The sequence below is a fragment of the Mytilus edulis genome, chromosome 8 (genome assembly GCF_963676685.1).
Source record: "Mytilus edulis chromosome 8, xbMytEdul2.2, whole genome shotgun sequence".
Classification (NCBI taxonomy): Eukaryota; Metazoa; Mollusca; class Bivalvia; order Mytilida; family Mytilidae; genus Mytilus; species Mytilus edulis.
In genome coordinates, this window is record NC_092351.1 from 22,617,856 (window position 1) to 22,643,271 (window position 25,416).

The 25,416-nt window shown below is 32.1% G+C and overlaps 1 protein-coding gene across 1 annotated transcript; it reads right to left on the minus strand.

Annotated features, from left to right (window-relative positions):
* Positions 1-8,112: 8,112 nt before the first annotated feature.
* On the minus strand, positions 8,113-19,588 carry LOC139485089 (signal peptidase complex subunit 3-like). Its single transcript, XM_071269207.1, has 5 exons — positions 19,367-19,588; positions 14,692-14,765; positions 12,535-12,611; positions 11,145-11,260; positions 8,113-10,391 (listed from the first exon to the last, which is right to left on the minus strand). The coding sequence occupies exons 1-5, from the start codon at positions 19,507-19,509 to the stop codon at positions 10,262-10,264; spliced, it is 540 nt and encodes a 179-aa protein (XP_071125308.1). The 5' UTR covers positions 19,510-19,588; the 3' UTR covers positions 8,113-10,261.
* Between the last annotated feature and the right edge of the window lie 5,828 nt (positions 19,589-25,416).

Below are 25,416 nucleotides of genomic sequence, written 5' to 3' on the forward strand. Positions count from 1 at the left end.
TTTTTTTTTATTTCAAATGTTCTTCAACTTACTGTGTTATCCTTCCAGTTGTGTTTTTTTCGAGCACTATATGTTATTATAATTTCATTATGTATGACCCAAAAGCCTTAATAGACACTAATAGTCATTACCATAATGACCACGCATAATTGGTGAACTTTTCCGGTGATGGACATAACTTGAAAGTGTTATATTTCCTCAGAATGTTGTAAAACTGTTCTTTTAAAGTTGGATATATATTTTTCACCTTGAGGACATATTCGTTACTTATCTATATACACAGTATAGTGAATGTTGAACTATGTCCTATATGTTTCCATACAGTTGCATGTGCTAGTTTTCTAGTTTTAACTACTTACCTGATATATCTTTAAAATATTTTTTGGCTTTATTGATTCTATATTTCAAATCAGTAATGGAAATTTAACCTGTAATGCCTGTAATCTTTTTCAGTCGTTCTTGACATTTATACCTTATCAAATTAATTTCATCTCAGTAACTTAAATATTCTTCACCTTCAACCACACTTCCTGATTGCAGGCTTCTTGTTCACTTAATTGGTACAAATGTATTCTCCATGCTACAAATGTATTTCCCATTCGAAAGATTATCAATATCAGAAAATTTAATAGTGAATCGATATAAAATAATACCAGGGTTGATCATTTTTGTAACTTAAATTCTTTTAATTTAAAAACTGAAAGAGAAATTTACAAACATGTTTGTTACATTTGATAACAAACTTGCAGCATATAGTGATATATATCGTTGCATAAAAGAGATTTGTGACGTTGTATTTTACTACCATAACAAGGCATTCGACGTGGTGATAGTTCAATACATTTTCATCAAGTATTTATACCGTATTTAAAACAGGAAAAAGTATAAAATAACAAATATTTATCTTGTAGTAATGAGTTCAGTTTTAAACAGTAACATAATTAACATGTTACAGAATTGAATATCAAACTCAAATCGTGTAAGTATATATATATAAACAACCACCAAACTTTACATTGACTCTACAAATATAAGGTAATAGATTGATCAAAAGGCCATGAACGACAAATTCAGCGGAGAAACTGACACCCTGATTTATATATGTTACAGTAAATAGGTGAAATTAGGAAGTACATTTAATTACTTAAATTTAGGAATTACATGTCATTCCCGATGCATTTAGTGAATACAAGCAATTCCTGAATCTGCCTAGTTATTACCAGTAATTACTAATTTTTAAATGATTTTTTACATCTATTTACTTACTGTTAAAACAATGTTGTTGTGTGGTCAGCTGATAAAAAAAATTAAGGTGATTATGATAAGACGGTCAGTGAAATAGTATAAAAAACTTATCCTCCTAAAATATACCGTTTTGCTATATAAAAGGGGCATTCGCTTTATAATAGATTTTAATTTTATTTTGAATAACCAAGTTTCACTTATAGCAGAAAATGGCCTTAAATATCAATTTTATCATAAAACACCATAAAGGTCACATTTGGTACGTAAATGGGTTTTAAATTACAAACAATTAAATATGATTTTTTTTTGTTGTTGAATCACATTATAATTCGCTTTTTGCAGATAGATTTAGTTCATTTTTTTCAGAATAAGCTAAGAAACATGGCTGATGAGTTATTCACTTGCAACTGAGAAGTTCGACCTCAATGTAACCGTTTAGCTGGAGATGGGTTACCAATGTATTCAACTATTAAAACGAATTGAGCGTCAACAAAAGGGATGATTCGAACCATTGGGTTGACTTGTTCGATCCACAAAAAGATCATTATTATACATGTACTGGTAAATATAACATACGTTTTGAATGTGCCATTTGATTAGGACTGACAGCTAGAAATTGACTATAAACACAAATAATTACAACAAAAGACGTGAAAGAGATGATTTCAGCTTCCCAATTGTGACCTTTTCTTTTTTTTCCAAATGGTGAAGTTGAAATCATCATTATTTGTCTGTTTGTCTTCCCCCTTTTGTGAGCAACGGCGTTGTCAGTGTATTTTCGATTTATGAATTTTACATAGCAATAAAAGACAATCAAATATAATATACATCAATCTAATTAAAAACCGATCTCTCATCGCTCCCGTTTTCTATTATGTCGCGTGGGAGATCTAACTAAACCCACTTTGAGTTTATTTAATGGATGAGAAAGGTTAAAAAATAGAAACAGAATCGTAGCGACTATCAATGCAAGCCAGACCTCCCTCTCAGTCGACATTTGAGATCCCCTGACCACACCAAGGCAGATCTCAATCGACTGACCATTAAAATCATTGACCACAACTCTGCTTGGTCTAAGGAGGATAGACTCGCTCGGGAAAGGTTTTGGATAAGGAAATTAACAACTTTGGCACCAAATGGGATAAATGAAAAGATGAAGTTCGACTCCGTGTAGTGCTTCACATTTAGGTTATATTACTTATTATTACAGTTTCTGTTTCTATTTCTTAACCTTTCTCATCCATTAAATAAACTTGTTGAAGATACCAATTTAAATTGCTTATTTTTTTGAAGGATGTATAAGTACCAAGCCATGTTCTTCTAGTTATACCTATTCAAAACTTATTATTACATTTTAACGGCTGTTTGTTCGCGATGTTTAAATACTCAGAGTCTGTTGCAGCTACTTTACTCTGTCAATTTAAAATATTTATAAATTTAGATCGTTCAGTGCTGTCTATTTGGTAATTTTATTGACGTAATCATTCTTGTACCATCATAATTGTCGTTCCCGTTAAAGTTTTAGAATTGTGCTAGTTCATATCATACATTATTATTTGTATTTAAAGCATATATTTGAACTCTCTGTTTTAATAAGCCATATATAACCGATGTCATGTTTAATAAATTTTTTACACCAAAAGCTTCATTTTGAAGCCCAGGTGGTCGTGTGATCTAGCGGGACGGCTACAGTGCAGGCGATTTGGTGTCACGATATCTCAGTAGCATGGGTTCGAATCCGGGCGGGGGGAGAATAAAAACTTTGCGAAAGCAAATTAACAGATCTAACATTGTTGGGTTGATGTTTAGACGAGTTGTATATACATAATGTACACAGCCATGTATCACCATCACTGCTGGTGATCCGATGGATAAATCTGTTGTAGAGATGTCACTGGCTCAGACGTACTTATATATATATATATAACACGGCCAGCGAAAGCTCTTTTATTGAGAGCCCAGGTGGTCGTGTGGTCTAGCGGGACGGCTGCAGTGCAGGCGATTTGGTGTCACGATATCACAGTATATACAACTCGTCTAAACATCAACCCAACAATGTTAGATCTGTAAATTTGCTTTCGCAAATTTTTGGTTCTTCCCTCGCCGGGATTCGAACCCATGCTACTGTGATATCGTGTCACCAAATCGCCTGCACTGCAGCCGTCCCGCTAGACCACACGACTACCTGGGCTCTCCACAGTTGTGTAAGAGTACAACAAAAAGACCATATATATATACGTCTGAGTCAGTGACATGGGTTCGAATCCCGGCGAGGGAAGAACCAAAAATTTTCGAAAGCAAATTTACAGATCTAACATTGTTCGGTTGATGTTAAGACGAGTTGTATATATATATATATATACACACACACACACACACACATTCATGGCTCTACAATCTAACGATTCATGTATCTTTGCATTGCAGTTATGTTTTTCTCTGACGGTTTATGAAGTTTTATGCTTAATTTTTTGGATATTGGATGTTAACTGAATGATGATTAAGTCTCAGATGTATGCTTTTGAAATATCAGTCAATAACTCTCAAATCAGTACTTTATGTCTTTTTGTTATTGGGATGTACAAGTACCCAGCCACGTCCACCCTATACTTTTGTTGGATGTATTTCTATTGATCTCCACCTGATGAGTTAATCATTTTTCAACTGGTTTTTATAGTATGGTCTTTTTGTTGTACTCTTACACAACTGTTTCAGGTTAAGGGAGAGTTTGGCGCCCGCTAAAATGTTTAACGCCGCCAAATTCTGTATGTGACACTCCCAAGTCAGGCACATGTGATTCAGTGGTTGTAGTTTAGTGCTGTTTTACACACAAGTATTTGTTTTTCTTTCATTATTTTGCACATAATTACATAAATAAGGCCGTTAGTTTTCTCGTTTGAAACGTTTTCATTTGTTTTTCCGGGTTCTTTTAGAGCTGACTACAATAGGGACTTTGTTCATTGTTGAAGGCAATGTAGTGACCTATAGTTGTTAATTTCTATGTCATTTGTATCATGGACAATCATACATAATCTTCTTTTTCATACATTGTTACATAATTTTTCATTATTTCATACACCACATATGTTTGACCTATTGCTTATGCCAATTAAAAAATCAGACAACCACATAAAACATAGCAGTGGCCAATGAACCATGAAAATGAAGGGGTCAGATGAAACATGCAAGACTTACATTTACAACTTAAATTCATTCCATACACCACATATAGTTGACCTAATGCATTTAGTATCTCAGATAAGGGCCTAACCATGTAACTTTAACCTAGATCACTGATCAATGAAATGAGGTTGAGGTTAGTAAAATCTTGTATGACGGACATGCAGATGATGCAAGGAACCCATGTACAAAATAAAGGTTCCCTATTACTTGTAATAAGTGAGAAATTCACAGGACCAAAACAAACCAGATACTCCGCAGGGCGCAGCTTTATACGACCGCATAGGTTAACCCTGAACGGTTGGGGCAAGTATGGACACAACATGCAAGCTGGATTCAGCTCTAAATTTGGATTGTGATTAAATAGTTGACACAGCATAGGTTTTGGACACAGAATGAATGTGGTCTAATGAACTTAAAATAATTTTTTTGTCTTTGAGCAATCACTATGCTGTTGAATATTAATCCTCTCAAAAAAATGTTTGAAGAAATTTTCTTTTTATTTATGAAATCTGAAATGAGAAAAATTAACTCCCCCCCCCCCCCCCCCCCCCCCCCCCCACCCGCCCCACCATTTTTTTTTCACATCCCCCTTTCCCTTTTTTCAAAACTGATCTCAATTCAAATTTCTAATGGAGTTTGCAACAATAACTACTCATTTAAATACATCATAAAATATTAAAATGTAACAAAAAGTGCTTGTTATCACTGAATGGTAAAGAGTGTTTTAATTTATCAGTTGGTAGTAAAAGTGAATATACCTTGTGCATTGTATAAAACAATGATTTAAGTTGATTCAACTACTATTCAGGACAAAGAAAGATAACTCCAATCAATTGAAAATTTCTTGCTATTGCACAATATTGTGCAATTAGATATTTCTAGCTATTGTGCAATACTGTGCAATTGAAAATATTTGCTATTGCACAATACTGTGCAATTGAAGATTTCTTGGTATTGCACAATACTGTGCAATTGAACATTTTTTGCTATTGCACAATACTGTACAATTGAAGATTTCTTGATATTGCTGAATACTGTGCAACTGAAAATTTCTTGCTATTGCACAATACTTAATATAATAATTTTGGATCCTGATTTGAACCAACTTGAAAACTGGGCCCATAATCAAAAATCTAAGTACATGATTAAATTCAGCATATCAAAAAAGCCAAAGAATTCAATTTTTATTAAAATCAAACTTAGTTTAATTTTGGACCCTTTGGTATTTAATGTAGACCAATTTGAAAACGGGACTAAAAATTAAGAATCTATATACACAGTTAGATTTGGCATATCAAAGAACCCCAATTATTCAATTTTTGATGAAATCAAACAAAGTTTAATTTTGGACCCCGATTTGGACCAACTTGAAAACTGGGCCAATAATCAAAAATCTAAGTACATTTTTAGATTCAGCATATCAAAGAACCCCAAGGATTCAATTTTTGTTAAAATCAAACTAAGTTTAATTTTGGACCCTTTGGACCTTAATGTAGACCAATTGGAAAACCGGACCGAAAATTAAGAATCTACAGACACAGTTAGATCCGGCATATCAAAGAACCCCAATTATTCAATTTTTGATGAAATCAAACAAAGTTCAATTTTGACCCTTTGGGCCCCTTATTCCTAAAAACCTGTTGGACCAAAACTCCCAAAATCAAACCCAACCTTCCTTTATGGTCATAAACCATGTGTTTAAATTTCAAAGATTTCTATTTACTTATACTAAAGTTATGGTGCGAAAACCAAGAATAATGCTTACTTGGGCCCCTTTTTGGCCCCTAATTCCTAAACTGTTCAGACCTCAACTCCCAAAATCAATCCCAACCTTCCTTTTGTGGTCATAAACCTTGTGTTTAAATTTTTTTGATTTCTATTTACTTATACTAAAGTTATTGTGCGAAAACCAAGAATAATGCTTATTTGGGCCCTTTTTTGGCCCCTAATTCCTAAACTGTTTGAACTAAAACTCCCAAAATCAATCCCAACCTTCCTTTTGTGGTCATAAACCTTGTGTCAAAATTTCATAGATTTTTATTTGTTTAAACTAAAGTTATAGTGCGAAAACCAAGAAAATGCTTATTTGGGTCCTTTTTGGCCCCTTATTCCTACAATTTTGGGACCAAAACTCCCAAAATCAATCCCAACCTTCCTTTTGTGGTTATAAACCTTGTGTTAAAATTTCATAGATTTCTATTCACTTTTACTTAAGTTAGAGTGCGAAAACTAAAAGTATTCGGACGACGCAGGACGACGACGCCAACGTGATAACAATATACGACGAAAAATTAAAATTTTTGCGGTCGTATAAAAACTAAAATCTATTTTCATTAATGCTTTTTTCAAAAAGCAGCAATCATTGAAACATAAAACTCTTATCTCTTTTCAACTTTATGAAATATAGTTTTATTTCAAGTTTTCCTTCGTAACTGGCCAGATACAAAAGTGCTTCCTTCAGCACACATTGATATACTTTTTCTTTTACCATACATTTATTTGGCTTTGCAAACCTTATTTCATCGGCATACATTTCATGTTAGCTGTTTTAAGTGTGTTTCTTTATCCCTTCATATGATATCCATATGCACTGATATTAAACGAAAACCAAATATGGCATGCAACCAAGTAATAATACACTGAAGAATTCTTGTCTTGATCAGACACAAAATTTTGCAATATGGTGTATTTTAACATGTTTGTGACACACTCAATTTTGCTACTAACTTGGGACAATCAGTAAATAACGTTTCACTTATCAGTTCTGGTACTTACAACAAACACTACATGTCAGAAGGTACAAATATCTTTTTTTAAGAGAACACTATAAATAAGAAGACCCTGTTTATAAATTAAGATGTAAATAGCATTGATTTTTCAATTGAAAAAATATATTTTATTTACTTTTTTGATTACATGTTTTTCAACAATTGGTATTCCAGTAGGAACCAACTGAACTCATCTGTTTGTTACCTATTCTGTCATCGGACTCAAGAATTCTTTTAAACTGAGTTTTGATGTGTGTTTTGTAGTGTATTTGTTTAATCTACATTGGATAGAGGTAGAGGGGGAGGGGTGAGATCTCACAAACCATGCTTAACCCTGCAGCATTTTTGAGTCTTGCATTATTTTTAATTATAGTTCATGTATATGTTTTGGAGTTTAGTATGAGTTTACATCCATTTTCACTGAACTTGTACATATATGTGTTTAGGGGCAAGCTGAAGTCTGCCTCTGGGTGTGGGATTTTCTCAATGTTTTTCCTTAAATTTACTTATTCAGGGACAGCAACCCAACAGCAGGTTGTCTCATGCGTTTCAAAATTTCATACATATTGACCTGATGAATATTTTCTCCACATATCAGATTTGCTTTCAATGTTTCAGTTTAAGAAATATAAACCAAAAACTACATTTAACCGCCATGTTCTAATTTTAGTCATGCAGGCCATCTTCGTTGATGGGCAGAGTTGTCAGCTACATTTTTTAAACAAGATACCCTAAGGATCTTTTAGGCCTAGTTTGATTTAATTTGGCACAGTAGTTTCAGAGAAGAAAAATTTTGAAAAGTTAACAGACTAGGTTGGAAGAGGGACGCCAAGTGATGAGAAAAGTTCATTTGGCCCTTGTAGGCCAGGTGAGCTAAAAATGTTGACAGTGTGATTGAATGATAAATAAAATGACATTTTATTTTTATTCTTTATTATTCATTTAATTTATTTCTAATAAAAAAAAAAATTCTTAATTCATTTTAGATATTTCAAATGCACTTTGAAACAAACATTTGCAAATTTTGATACTTTGAAAAACATGTATTCTTAAACAGAAAAAATACTGCAGTTTACAAAATACTTCCTAAATCAATATTTACTTAGTTCAGTCTTCTGTAAATGTTTCTGGTTACTTTTGTGTTTTTTAAATAAAATTTAAGTCATAGAAAATACATGTTTTGTCCCTAATCTTCTCTTAATAAACAAAACTTAAAATGAGAAATTATGTTTCACTATGACACAATGTATTTTTCAAAACTTTCTATGTAATGAGAGTGCATCAGAAAATATTACAACATGAGTCTCAAGTGAGAACATCACACCTTCACCTGACTTCATACATAAACCACAAATACACAATTATACATAAACATGATATAAAAAAAAATGATCTTTTGAAGGACTGGGGTGAAATCCTTTGGTATTGTATATATTTTGATGGGACCCCCTCACTCATTATTTTATACTTTAACATTCTTAACAAAAAGACTTGGAAAATCAAACTGAACTATTAATTAAATATTTCTAGCTCACTGACATAAACTGTGGATATTAACTTTTGTAGATTTGAGAAAAAATATAGTAAGGTGGATATTTGATTATGTGGTTTTGCCAAAGTATGCATAGAAACATTGAAGTATATTTGAATTTCTTTGAACATTTAAGTTTGTGGTTAACCTATTCCCCAAAATTCATATAAATTTGTATTCCACAAATAAGGATCAATACACAGTACTTAGTATTTGTTAACAAACAAGTCATTCACATTCATAATATCTCTCAACAATACCAAGCACAGGCACATGAAAAATGTTTTATACAAATGTATCTCAACAATACCAAGCATAGGTGCATGAAAAATGTTTTATACAAATAGCTAGCACTATAACAACTAATATATATTGAATTAGTTTTCAGCTTTCAAATAAGATATATTCTAAACAAAAATAGATGGTACTCTATGGTAAATGAATTTACAATGGTTTGCAGTTGCTTATTGTTATGCACCAAAAACTCCTTTCAACATACATGAAGAATTGGTGTTTCCAAACTAATATTAGAAATCAATATGAACCATGAAAAACATGTTTTCTAACACAGGCATATCAGTAATGACAAACTCATGTAACTTTCAATCATTACAATCATACCAAAACATGAATAAAGGCATTTTAAATGAACTAGCGTTCCCACTTATAATCCAACCAACAAATTAATAGCATATACAGACTGATCAAGTGTATAGACTTTTTGCATCTTATTTGATAAAAAATCATGTATTCTCATAAACTGGTACCCAAAAAATAAATTCACAATAGTATTTTCATTTGACATAAAAGTGTGTTAACATCATATCTCTTCTAAATTTTAAACAGACAACAATTAACACTAACAACAAATAAAAAAGGAAAAACAGTTTCTCATATTTAAAACCACATTCTATTTAAATCATCACATAAAGGTTTTCTTTAATTAGTCTATCCTCAGTCAGACTTTGTATCATAGTTGAATAAAGCGTCAGAAATGCTATAGTCTTAATTTGCCAATTATAACCTTAAATATGAGGATTTTTCCATGTCCACTTTACAAATACTTATCAATACTGTTTATCATTGAGCTCAGCAAATTTAACCTCTTACTTTTTACCTATTCTTTTTTCTTGTGCCCCAAAACAACATTTCCTGTTTACTTTATAAATTTTAATATATGAAATATATAATTAATGAGAATTTAAATTATTTTTTGTCATTATTGCTCAATTATTTTCATCTTTCAACAGGGTTCTATTTTAATTTCTATGTTTATTGCCCAAAATGAAGAGCTAAAAAAGAAACAGCAATTTCCAATATTTTAATTACTATAAATACTCATTTATTACAAATTTGAATGAATTATTCAAATTAAATGACTTCATGACTTTAATTCCAATCCACCTAAAGTGAAAATATTCGATTAATAAAATTATTTCATTGCAAAAAAAATTTGTCAGTTGATAAACAATGGTGGTAATTCCTAGCACCATACAATAAATGAGATTGCATTTGTTTCTGTGTCTTTCGTTATTTAATATTTGGACGACTGGTACTCATCTGGGAATTTTACTCTATGCTGTCCTTCACCCATAACCTTTGGTAATGTTCCTGCATTTGGTATGACATTCCAGGATAAGGTCAAGGTTACATTTTTATTTCCCCTGAAAAAAAAGTAAAAGCAAACTATTACTTTATATTAATCATTATAATAAAACCACATTTGAAAATACTGTCTAAAGATAAAGTCTCACTTCAAAAACAAGCACATAATTATTTCATTTATCTTGGATGGATCCTTACATAGTGTTACAAGCAGAGTAAAGGTTAAAGTAAACATAAGAAAACTGATAAATTCAAACCGACTTGTGATTTTCAGCCATATCGTTCCTCTCAGTATGATTCATAAATTTGTTTATTTCTCTAATTTAACCTTCATTACTTCAAACATTCACTCTACCTTTTTTTTTTATAAAAGTTGTGTTAATACTGTAGTACTTTTTGATAAGAGAAAAATTATCAAGATGGAAAGAAGTTTTTTTATGAAAATATTTTTTTACATATGCTTTAGTGTTATTTGTTTCTTTTAGTTTTTCATCTTATATAAAATCAGCATTCAAAATCTGCTTTCACCTTTTTTTAGTCTCAGGATTGACCAATATATGTATTTTCTGTTGTTCTTAAATATTGCATCATGTCTTAAATTGTTTTAAGTAGAAGGTTCAAGAAGGATTACAATTAGCTCTACAAATGTAGATATTGTTTTACTTAGAATAAACACATAATTGTGGATATTAGTACATGTATAGACCAATTTAAGAACCAAGTCTGGACATTGGATACTTGGATCAAGTTGAAATTCACTGTGAAACGTGAAAGTGAAACCTTGTATTTCTAATTTAATTTAAATTACTTACTTGAGACCATTTCCGTAATCCCAGAAATAGTATTTAGTATTGCTACTTCTGTAGTCCAACAAAGAGTTCTCTCCCCTTTTAATTATCTTATCCCAAATAACCACTTGATTCAAAACCTGCAAGGACAAAACCATATATGACATTGTTCATGTTGTTTAAAATTCATTGAAAATATACTGTTTGCAATTAACACATTGGCTTGCTCAACTCAAAATAATCAGAAGCTCATTGGAATTTATTATCTTAAATCAAAAGTGAATCATGAATGATAGTAACAATTTTGAGTTTTTTCTCCACATCAAAAACATGTATTGATAAAATTCTACATATGAGCGTGATGAGCTGCGTAGGATAAAACTGACAGTATGCAAATGAATATTCACCTATTTTATGTTGAAAAAAATTCTGCTCGAGACCAAAATTCATCTCATATTTAAGAGATAACTGTATTGTATTTGAAGCTTTAAGGACGTCCATCGGTAGTTTTACTGTCGCAAATTTAGTTTACCTGGCGACGCGGAGCGGAGACAGGTAAACGGGTATTTGCGACAGTAAAACTACCGATGGACGTCCGCAAAGCTTCAAATACAATACAGTTATCTCTATTCTAATGCAAAACAATTTCATTATTAAATTTTAATCATGATTTCAGTGTAAAATCTTCATTAAAGAAAATTCCGCGAAAAGATGTTATCTTCTTTGGTCCCTTCACTGGGTGACGTCATAGGTATGCTTCCGGCGTCAAACATAAACACCGGGCGTTTTCTGGCTTCTGTGCCGCTTCAGAATAAAATAAAATTTGATAAAAAGAAGATTTGTAGGTGCAACATGTGAGTTTTTTGTCTTATTATTGTAGAAATTACATGTCAATATATTCAGCAATTCAAAATGTCAGCTTCCTAAGTTATAGACAAGGAGATAGAGAATTTTACGCTTACTGTCATTCAATCAGAACCATTGTTACAAAATAATTGCATTAGAATTCATTTTTTAATGTTTGAAAATCAAGCACAGTCTTACTAACTTTACACATGTACCAGTGCATGTATCATAAGGTTAATTTCTATCAGATGTAGCTCATATCTAATTCATACTGTTGTTTTAGATGATAGTTTCAAAAGTATTTCAACCGTGTGAGGGATTTATAGCAAGTCAAAATTGTTAAAAAATTGTTAAAAAAAAAAAAACATAAGCAAGTCAAGATTATCAAACTAATAAATCAAATTACAAATTCCGAGTCCTGTAACAAACATTGTGTTTATCTTATTGCTGAATTTTCTATAGTGTTTGTAAGTTATACTAAGCTTGTGTTGATTGACTGTCTAGAATATATTCGTCATACATCATCTATGAATAAAACATGAATAAGTTGTGCACTATAAATACTTACATGAGCTTTGGATTCATACTCTGCAGTCAAATATAAAAACAGCTGTTTGACATTCCAGTTAAATATTTTTGACAGATGTACAGAATGTTAAAGAAAAATATATCCAATGTCTAATATGATATGTGATTTATTTCTTAGATAATCATGATAATCGATATTCAATAATTTTATTCTGATATTTTTTAAAATAATTTGCATACTGAACTAAAGGAGTAGGTCCAGTAAGACCCCTTTATGGCCCCAAAATATAGCAGTTTTACAAAATTGTTAAAATGTAAACTTTTAGTTACCTATTGGAAAAGTGAATGCTTGTGCCACATAAATATGGACTGTTTTTGACATTACAATGCACATTTATTGGGAACTGGCATCATTAAATCATGCTAAATTACTAAAATCTTCACAATATTAGCATTTTAGTTAAAATTTTAGACGGTTTTGTCTTAAATGAAAGTAGCCGCATTTGTGTTCATTCTTAATATTGAAATGTAAGTTGTATTTGATGATAATACATAACATACATAAAGGTTGAGGATGAACACGGATGCGGCCACTTTCATTTTTGACAAAAACTATCTGAAAAGTGACATTTTTTTGGCAAATTTGATAGATTTTTCATATGTAAGCTTGAGTCGGAGCGCTTTTGATGACTAACTCAGTTAAAACTTTTAACGTAAACTAATTGTATCAACTTAAATAGACACTTAAGTGCTTAAAAAGTGTCCAAAATCTTTCTTTAGATGAACCTGAAATTTGAGGCCAAAATCGGCCCTTACCCGACCTACTCCTTTGCAAATAGTCATCTTCATATACCATTTTTATACTTATGTAAGTCTTTATTACTCAAATGTAACCAATACACAAAGAAGGAACTCCATACTGATAAACAGCTACACTAGGAGCTGACCCCTTGTTTTGCACATTGAAATTGTTGCAAGAATAAAATGGAGTATTTAAAAGGTTTTTAATCATTAGTCAGTAAAATAGCCATGTAGAAATAGAATTAAGAATTTTTATCTTAGCATACAATAACTAGTGCATAACATACACTATATGAAAAAATTACTTTATTTGATGGTTAAAGTCCCATAACTCTGGAATTAAAAATTGCAGAAATTTTAAAATAAAAAAAAAATCTTTTCACCAATATTGTCATGATTGTGCAAATTTTAAAGTAAACCAAATGTGAGAATAACTTTAGGCGGACAGTCTAAAGTCTTGTAACTCTTGTCTAAAATAACAAAGCAGTTCAAATTCAAAATCAATAGAATTTAATCATTCCAAATAACAGCATTAATCTTATAGTTATTCAATCCAAGCATACTCTAGTAATTACATGAGCAATACATGCATGTAGGTGACAAGTTGACTTAAATCCTTAAAACTATGGTAAAATCCAAAAACTATTAAAAAAAAGGGGGAGATAAAATTTCTTTTATCCACACCAATAACTTTATAGTTTTAATTAAATTCAACTTCAAGTTAGTGTTGGATATGTGAAAAATAAGCCAAGTTTAATGGTTAAAATAAAAACTACTTGTCATTGTCTTTGCTCAACATGCTCAATATTCAGAATTTATCTTAATAATTCCATTCTATTGACAAAAATCTTAGAACCCCTAAAGGTGTCAAATAAATGTACTCTAAAAAATCTAGCAAACCATCATTCCCTTATATTCTTTACAAGAGCAAGTTTTTAATCTACATATTGAATATGAAACTTTATTTCTTTCTTTACCTTTTATTTGACATGTTCTATCTTTAATACCATGCATCTTGATGCATCACTGTGTATTATATGTTTAATGATGTGTTGTTTACATGACTTCTTTTTTTACATTTACATTATTGTGTAGTCGATATGAAAAGCTCACTCGATCTTATAAGTGTTTATGTAGTCTTTTTTTCTCACTTTTCTGAACAAAATTTTTAATTTTTGAAACACACCAGATGCTTCTTTGCGAATATATATGCCAAAACAGCATTGTGACAAAATTCTGAATCAGGCATTTTTATTGGTAAAACTTTTTTGTCTGGCCAATGCAGCCACAATATACATGTAGCAGTAGTCTTTGCACTATTATTAAAGAGATCATTGATTAATAATTGGTTTGATTTCTGTAACTTTGTCATGTATTTGCTATTTTTAAAGGATATCTGCTTGCATATCAAAAACAACAAATCCCAAGTCATTCTTCTCTCTTCCAGCACTGTAATCTGGTACATTCTTCCTGTAAGTAAAAGAAACATTGTAATAAGGATCAAACATTTTTGAAATAAGTATACATTTTCTATTTGAATTATCATTCAATATATGAATTCCTTGTACTGAAACAAGAAACTTAGACTCAAGATAAATGCCTTATGGTATCAATCACAAACATTGTAGAAAAACAAGAACCCCAAAATAGCAGATAATATTAACTCATAGATTGCAAAATAGACATCAATAAGAAAGTTCTCTGTAATCCAAAAACAATAGTGCAGTGGAAACATCAGATGGAGATTAACAAATATGTCAAAAGATAGTTGAGGGATTCACATGTACATTTTTTAGACAAAATAATTATGGTTGACATACTTGGGTAGGCCTCCTCTGAAAAATTTTGAAAACTAAGGGGATTCGGAGACAAGTGCCTGTGTGAAAATCATCTGAAAAATTTCCAAAGGAGAACTCGTCTTGGGTCCCTTTTCTAGAATACCACCACCAAATACTAAAGCTATTTTGAATGGCTATTTTATTTGCGCTGTAAGGTTTCAAAGCAAACAAATAAATACCCTTACAAGGCGTCATAAAATTATCTCAGATCCAGACATCCTGGCATTTAAATTTTTCAAGGGGTGATGCCAATAGGAATCCTCTAGATTTTCCATCTATTTGAAGGTGACTACTGATTTATTTATATTGCCAATTATTTTTTAACCAGAGGATATAGTATGATAAAAATCAAAATTGGAGATATTATGTAGTGTCTTTAACAACATTAAGAGTAAAATCACTGTTTTCAACTGGTGTCAATATACATGTATATCAATTAAATTAATTTGCATTGAAGTCTACGGAAAATCTAGAGGATTCTTATTGGCATCACCTCTCAACATACACCTTTAGTATCGCTAATCCAGGTTGACTCGGCCGCTTGAAACTTTGGCACAAACAACATTCACTTTACCATTGTGGCGTCAGATATTTTGTTTTATGACGTCAAAATTTTACAGGAACCTGTGTGATATCCAGTAATGGCGGAAAAATAGCGATAAGGTGTATTGTTTTCATAACACAAATGCTAATCATTGTTGTCAGTTACATGTTGTGATGTCACTGCAGATCTGAGAATATATAATATGGGGACGAAGTCTCCTATTACATGATTGCAGTAGAAATATCAATAAAAAAAAAAAAAATCTGGAAAAACTTTTTTGTCGCTTTTTTCAATTCCCGCATTTGCGCAAAACGCAGAAATCTTTTCCCAGTCTCGTTTGTCATGAGACTGAGTGAAATATATATTTTTATCAGTCCAGTATAGGAAGGAAAACAATAACAAATTTATTTCATATCCAACTATAGCAGTCATCACCTGATTTTTGTGACGTCACACATCACCCGTATCAAGCCCAAGTAAAATGTATAGAAATGCATAGGGGCTTTTTTGAATCGATAAAATTCATTACTTTAAGTTCATGATACAAAAAGTGTGGGAATATATAGTAATTCCTGATATATTTAAAAATATATTTGTGCCTTTTGGAAAAGTTTAAATTTTGGTCTTCTCCCTGCCCTTCCAAATGCTTTTGAAAATTTGTCTTGTTACCTCGATAGTTCACACTGTTAAATCATACAACTACGATAAATATTGTATTTTCTGTCGTGTTTTACCTTAAATTGCGATTTAAACAAAACAGATGGAATAATTGTGGGAATATGTGCTTATTATTATATTCATATAAATATTTGAAATATCGTATGTGGAATAGTTTAATTTTTTATTATGTCCCTTCCAAATTGATTTGAAAATTAGCTATTTTCAGAAAATTTGGTATTATTTTTCAAGATGGCGACCACATTGACAGCGTGGGGCGACATGGTAAAATATAATTTTAAGATTTTTACAATGAAAATCAAATAACTGTTGGATGCTCGCGTTTTCAGTCATTGTCTTACCTTAAAGCAGCATATAATCGAACATTGGTTCCATTTGATAAAGCTTAAACATGCTGTTGTTATTTTTAGAAATTTAGAAAATGGCGACCAAATAATTTTCAAACGTAAACGATGTTCAACACTTATTTTGTCCATGCAAATAATTCAATTTAATTTCACTGTTTATATTGCAATTAAATATGACACGTTATTGTCACTATAATAATAGCCTAGGACATATCTAGATTGACTCTGAGAGATATTAATTAAGTCATAACTTCAACGTGACCAAAAAAAACAAACATGGCATCTAATTACGATGTTAGTTTCCACAAACCTATGTAGATGTAAGTTTTGACAATACCTAGTGTTGTCCGATTCTCAATGAAATTCATTACGATATTATTTTTAATTCATATGGGGACGAAGTCCCAAATTACGGTAGAACAATCAATAAAAAAAAAAAAAAAAAAAAAAATCGGGAAAATTTCCCCAATTTTTCATTCTACTAATGAACTCAAAATCGTTAACTTTTTTTTTCAGATCTAGTTCCTGTTCTGGTTTCCCTCGCATTTGTGCAGAAATCTGTCTTGTTTGCATGAGACTTTGAAAAGAAAATTATATGTATCAGTCTAGTAAAATATAAGATTGGAACTCAATACAATTTCATTTTTAATAATTGTTTGATTTGAAAAAAAGGTTACCTGATGGAAGCATTTCTTTTGTTTACATTGAATATGACGTCATAACTTAAGCAACGTCACAGCTAAATCCCTAACCACAGAACCGAAATCGGGAACGATACGGTATTTCCGTTTCCTTTATTAACATGTTTGAGGTAAAAAAAAATAATACATACATTTGTACAGACTTCGTCCCCATTCACAGGTTATGCCTGCCTCATATTAAAAGAAGACCTTGAATGGATATTACTGACAGGGATCTCCATGGATGAAAATTGAACGATGGAGGAACTTTCACATTACAAACCGTGTCTACGCTGTACAGTGTAGCGCGATCGGAAGTATTTTATCCCTCTATACAAGGAATGGTGAACATGCTAAATCATTGCTTATTTAAATTATATTTATTTGAATTTTCATTATAGAATTAGAAGTATCAATATTTTCATTTATTGCCGTTTTTAACCATTTAAAAGCCAAGTCTTCATGGTCCCCCTTTAGTCGAGAATGACCAAAAGCTGTCATGAAGGTCCCCATGTAGATTTCTTGTATTTTTGGTAATTGTTATGGGGGTTAAAAATCAAATGATGTGGAGCTTATTTTTCATGGACAGTTGTCAAATTCAGAACCCATTACCGGTATGGCTGATTTGCAGCAACAACAAAACAATTCGTACGGGTTATGTAAAAGGTTAAAGAGATTTGTAAAGCAAACATTGACAAATGAAAACGTTTTTAATGACTTTATCTGTCAAATTGATGCTGTGCAACATGCATCTTTCGAGTCTGAATAGAAACCGGAAACGCGGTCGTATCAATTTGATTGTAATATACGAAATGAATTCGGAATTACGATACGATATTTCTTTACAGGAAATATTTAAGTTTTTACTTTTAAACTTTTAAAGTAATTCTAAATTATCGTTACAGCAGTTTTCAAGTTATTTGCAATGAAATAATATTTACTGTTTTGCGTCTTATTTTGTACTTCTTAAAAAAGGGGGATGCTGATTGCGTAAGTCAAAATAAAGCACGTGTTCTACTTGTTAAACTGTTTTCTTTGTAACTGGATTATTATTTTTTTTATTTAATCTAAATTATCATAATCATTTGCTAAAACTTAGTTGATTAATTCGACAAATGGATTGTCTATCCTCAGATATGTATTCTCCTGTGTGGTTTGTTGATCTACCTGTACAAGCTCAGGTACAACTGATTAGCGATCTTAATCCGGATATCCCTCAGGCGTTAAAACTGTATTGGATTATAACATAAAAAGCCTAAGGGTTATGCAATTACATGCATTTGATTATAATTGATAAAAAAAAATGGCGTCAGGCTGCAAAAAACGATGAAGTTTTGAACGATGGCGGAAGACAATTTAACGATGGCGCAAAACAATTTAACGATGGCGCAAGACATTTGAACGATGGCAGGGCGCCATCGTTAAACAGGCCATGGAGATCCCTGACCGAGGTGAAATAAATATATTTTTCAATTTTCTTTAAATCATTCATCAGGTAACCAGTAATTTTTACATAATCCTAATTGAACCAGTAACATGCAGAGTTATCGAACATTATTATGACTGGTATAGTTGCATATGCTAATTATTCTTTGACATGAAAAAAAGGTTACCTGATGATATGTTTCTTTGTTTACATTGAATCTACGTCACAACTAAAATCCCTAACAACAGAACCAAAATCTGAAACGTACGGTATTTTCGTTTCTTTTTTAACAGATTTAGAACTTAAAATATGTCTGAATTAAAAAATATCATTTATATACAGACTTAGTCCCCTTTCACAGGTTATGACATGTGTACAAAACAAGTATTTTCTCTCTGTTCATGGGAAGCTTAGATTCTAAATAGAACATATCTTTTTTGACGGAGCAGAACTTTCTAAGACACCAAAACGTTTATGTATATAACTTTTATTAACATATGGTGTATGGATTTTTCTTCCACGGTGAAAATTTTTATAATTTGTAAATTTGACACTAACACTATAACTCTTCCTGTTCCTAAATAAACTGGAGCCTTGTGGTCGTTAAAAAATGTTGTTAAAAAGCAACAAAATGTTAGCCCTGCCATCACACTAAGTGTGAAGGCAAAGATTGTGTTCAATCTGGATAAAACTGTGTTCATTTTTCCTGCCGGGTCAAAACGGAAGTAGTCGTCAGCTTATGCTGGTAACTCTTGCAACAGAGCCAAACGGATAGAGGACAGGGATCCTGTTTATCGTAGCTTTCTCGTTTTTTCTCGTAAGCAACGAGAACAAGTGCAGTAAAATAAAAAGTCAATTTCGGTACAAAGTCCTGAAAAAGTAAAAGAAATGCCATAATAAGAAAAAAAATAACGCTTCTTCTGATATGCAAATATCCTATAGTTGTAATTGTCCGAGTAATCGAGTATTGAATTTTTTACCTTTGCTATGAAAATCGTCTCACACTTAATCGCCCCACTTTATCACCAACTCGCCCCAAATATCTAAAAAAAAAATATGAAGGCCAACCCTGTCAACTTTCAGGCAATATATAGCCATTGGCAGGATAACTGAAAATAAAAATATTTCTTTGAATCTAGATGGTAATATTATACATTGTGAAAAAGAAGTGAAATTACTTGGTGTAACAATTGACTATTAGCTTAACTTTTGGATGCCTATGATTTCTAACATTTTTAAAAAGGCATCAAGACAGTTAGTCCAGCCCTGGCCTCAGTGACTCTTTTTTTTTTTTTTTTTTTTTTGTTGTCACTGACAACAAAAAAAAAAAAAAAAAGAGTCACTGAGGCCAGGGCTGGACTACAAGACAGTTACATGTAGTACATGATGTACTTAAACGCATTGGTAAACATCTAACAACAACATATTATTCATTGATCGTGTCAAATTTTAATTATTGTCCTGTAATATGGCACTTCTGTGGTAATTGTAATATCAGAAAAATAGAGAAAATACAGGAGCGTGCACTTAGATTTATATATGAAGAGGCTAGCTATTGTAGTACTTATGACATGTATGAACAACTGTTAAATTAATTAAATCAAAATGACCAAGTTTGAAAATCAGAAGAATTAGAATGATGAATAAGTAAGTAAAACTTTATTTGGATTCGGCATATTGACAAACATTACAAACATCAGCTCTAATGAGCTTTTCACCGAAAATAGAGGTGTTTAAAATTATTAATAAACAATGTCCATTATATCTACATAAACTTATTGAAATTAAAAAATGTGGGCTACAATCATTCAGATATGCAGGAGCCAAACTCTGGAACGAACGAACGAACTGCCGAAAAAGATAGGGAAGAAATGCCATTGGGTCAGTTTAAAAGTTTGGTTGGTAATTTGGAGGGCAGTTCGTGACAGTGTTCCTCCTGCAGATCTCAGTGAGCTGTAAATCATTTATTTACTTATCAGTGTAGCGATTTTAGTTTGACAGTAAAATTTATTATTGTGTAACATATCTTTTTATTAATACATTCGGGTTAAATTACATTTCAAATGGTACAACCTGGTATTTTATTAATTTGAACGGTGTCTTTTTCATCTTTAGAACTACCCAGTACCTCATCTTTGAAACTGCCAGGGTACCACCCGGTAGCCAATCTTTAGAACCATTGAGCCTGAGGTACTGCCTGGTATCTTTAGAACCGCCCGGTACAATATCTTTGGAACCGTTGAGGTACCTGCCTAGTATCTTTAGAACCGCCCGGTACCCTATCTTTGGAACCGTCGGTGTACCGCCTGTAATTATATATATAAAATGATGCGAGAGAGATCAGACGGTGAGAGGTTGGGATAGTAAGCTAGAAGACTTGAGAGGGATATTGTGTTAGTGAATAATGATTATTGTTCAACTGTTATATTATGTTAAACTGATATTAGTTTGACAGATTACATAGTGATTTTAATTGAGACTTTGTGTTGCGGTTTGTTTTCTTTGTGCCATTTGAACATGGATTTTACGTAATTTACCGTTTACCTCAAAATAACACATCGGACAAGAATCCATAAAATAAAACGACAACGCTACATTATCTTGTATAATCTGGCTTTTAAATTTTGAGGCAGAATTTTATGTTTTATGTGTTTTTATGTATTGTGTTTGTCATATATGTATGTCGGATAAAAGCTCTACAGAGCTTATGTTGTATTGTTATATATGTATAACCGACTTTAAATTAATCTTTAATGCTTATATGCTTTATCACCGTGTAGAACGCCACATGCGGGGTGTCGGCCATGTTTGACACGGGATGGCAATTTCAAAGCGAAGAAAAACTATCAAAGTAAGTTCAAGTATCAAACTTTCTTTTTTTAGAATTCTCAGTACCATATAATGTATTGCACGGAAGAAACTGAAACACAATCTATTTCCTGCAAGCAGTAGCAGTCGATTCCAGTGCTCTGTTTTATCAAACACCTCTCCCTAGTTTTCCGTGTTGCAGATTTTTTAAAGGTTTCACATGCAAATTTCATGATAAAAAAACTAATTTAGACGACTTCCCCCGTATTATTTATATAGAATTGAATCTATATCATGGAATTAATCCAAATACCAGCTTCTAATTTAAAATTAATTGGTTTTAAAACAAGTTTTTCATCAAAATATAAAGTGTCGCTCGGGGTGTTAGATTTTGCATCTCAAGGAGTAGAGGCTTTTGAAAAAAAAGAATAAATTTGCACATAAATCGGTCTTCATCTGATGCTTTTTAATTAAAACACATCTACTATATTATGATAACACATTACAAACTGAAGGTGCTTTTTTTGCCTGTTTTTAAGTCTTATAAGACATGTGCTTTTGATTTCATAGATAGTCAAAAATGACTCAAAACATATATTGTTTCAAAGCTGGAACTGAAAGGATTTCTGTTCCTCTGCAGATACTATCATGGTCAGAAAAAATTCACGGCTGTGGCTCAATGCATCGAAACATGGAGGAAAATCATAGAGCCGACCTCCATATATGATTTGGCCGAAGCCACCAACTGTCATACAAAATCCATCATTGGCATCAACGTGATTCACCGAGTTCCCCTCAAAAGCACTCATTCTAAATATAAAAAAGAGTTTCTGAACCGAATTCGAGCGTATTAAATAAAGTATTTGGATAATTGATGTATCTTGCCGTTCACGCAGCTTTCTAACAGTACAGTGGACACCTTCTTTTATCAATCTTCAATTTCAGTCTAAATTAATAACATTTTGTGTACATAAAAAAAATATACAAGATTTGTACATAGTCTGTCGGAAATATAACTATGATTTGTACTTTGAAAAACGGAGAAAAAAGGCGAGGTTTTTCTTCTGTTTCGTAGCGAGTATAGGGGGCTCACACATAACTTTTATAATTTACGAATACTGTTTTTAAATCTTATTCGCTTGAACGTATGCCTTTTTTTCCACTGACGTTGATTTTCAAATATATCAACATAATTTAAACGATGAACGACTTTAACAGTATCTATAATACTAAAATTACGAGGTCCACGTAAAAACGACGAATCACAGAATTCAACTTTATATATAACTAATATAGTACAAAGGTGTAGATTAAAAATTACACCACTCCAGGCCCTTTTGTTTTCCACGTAATTAATATTGCCAATAATTAAGAAGTTCCGGGTCGAGTCCGCTTCCGATACCAATAGTATATTCACCTGTTACCTATTACCTTATCTGTACGTTCCGCATCTGACAGGCACACCACCAAACGTTGTATTCAGGATTAATATGCTATATACACGGGTCATAACCACAGGGTTGACACTACTAAATTGTCAAATTGTTACCTATTGTAGTATTTTAATCAGTAAGACTTTCTAAGATAACAATACGAATACTAAAAATCTGGACTAAAAATAAGGCGTATAGGTACAGTTTTCAATTTGTTAGTGGGCATGACGTAAAACAGCGAAGCAAAGAATTCAACTTTATTTATAACTTATATAGGACAATGCTGTTGATTAAAAAATACTCCATTCCAGGACCTTTTGTTTTCCAAATAATTAATATTATTGTTTCAGTTCGACGGGTTCAAACAGAAAGACTTGAAAGCAGAGAAAAACTGTGTATCTTATAATCGGCATGACTTTATCAGATGACAATACTAATACTAAAATAGGGCTTGCGCATAGTTATATACTTTAATTCAGTCACGGACCCGTGATATCACGGGTGTGTTCTAGTTATATATATAAATGTACTCGTTAGCCAGCAACAGAAACAGGACACTAGGTGTGGATAGGGTTTACAGAATAGAGAATAATGGGTCAAAATGTATAAAGAATAGAGAAAAGTGTCTGAAAAAATTGAAGAATACAGAGTTAAACGACCACTTTCTACTATTCTTCATCTTTACTGTAAAGTAAAATGGTCGATTGTAGGAAAATTCCCAAAAAGAAATACATTTGGTTCCGCCGGTATAACACAGCTAGTTTTAAAATTCAGTAAGTCATGGACTGCTGGGGCCGGTGTTCATCTCTTGGTTAAACTTTAACCTATTGTGAAATATCGTAACCCTTGCCGGGTAAAAGAAGATTGTCAAAAATACTTAATTGATTTTCAGGCATGTCCATTTTTGTTTGTAAAAAAATATGTTAATGTCATAATGAAATAACGTCGCTTTCAAATATACTTTCGCAGACCATCGCACTTTAGCGACCGGGGACATCGCACTTTAGCGTGGCCAACGCACTTTAGCGTCCCCATCGCACTTTAGAGTCCTACATATGTGGTTGTGTGGTCTAGCGGGACGGCTACAGTGCAGGCGATTTGGTGTCACGATATCTCAGAAGCATGTGTTCGAATCCCGGCGAGGGAAGAACAAAAAATTTGCGTTTAGCAAATTTACAGATCTAACATTTTTGGGTTGGTGTTTAGACGAGTTGTATATACATAATGTACACAGCCATGTATCACCATCACTGCTGGTGATCCGATGGATAAATCTGTTGTAGAGTTGTCACTGGCTCAGACGTACTTATAAATATAAATATCCAGAGACATATAATATGTATTTGATATATCTATGTTCCTGTCCCACTTTAATATGAATAAAATCAGTACCCATGAAATTCTTTAGTTAGATAAAATGTTTTTTTAGTTCTTTTCTTTTTGTTGAAATAAAGCAGAAAGTAGTGAATATCAATATTTCTGTGACGTGAATGCCATCAAGCCCACTTGTAAAAAATAGAAAAATCCTGATGAATTGTATTTAAAGAAAGTGAAACATAATTTAATTTCAAAAATAATAATTTAATTTAGTAAAAATCCATTTCGGAAAGAACGAATCTCATTATGTCTAACCTTCAGGCTGTAGCCGTCATTTCCTTTATTTGGACTCCAGTTGGCGACCCCCTTATGTCACTTCGATGCGTTTAAAAATTGCTCCAGATCACAAGATAACGTTAAAGCAACCTAGCTAAACAATTCAAAACGGATCTGATTCTCAGTTTCAGACATTTTTAAAGGGCACAATGACATGAGTTGACCATGTCGGAGCCATTTTAATCATAATCTATTTAGAGTTGTTTCGAAATTTCAAGTTTTAATAAAAAAAAAAAAAAGTAGAAAAATAATAAATAAAAAAAAAGAATTCTATTATACATCACTAGATTGATAAAACTATCCTTTTGTATTGTAAATATAGTTGAATTGATATCCAACTGACGCTCACTATTTCCTTTCAGTCACACATTTTAAAGTCAAAGTTTCGTTATCATTATCTTTTTTTAATTTCCCACTGTTTGAGTTTATTTTTGTTTTTTGTTAAAACAATGAGTTTAACCTAATGCGGGGTTCACACATTGCCGATTATTGCTCCCGTTTGAGATCAGACAGCGATACGACACGAAAAGTGAAAAAGTCGGATTAGTATCCTCAATTATCTGGAATGTCCTATTATTGTCTGAACGCAATCGTTTAAGTTCGTAACAGATTCCTACTGGTCGGGAAGGGTCCGAATAGTTCGGCAAAGCACCCCGACAATTAGGTGCGTCCCGTAACATTCGGGGAAACTCAGCCGATTTTTTCTAGTCGGAT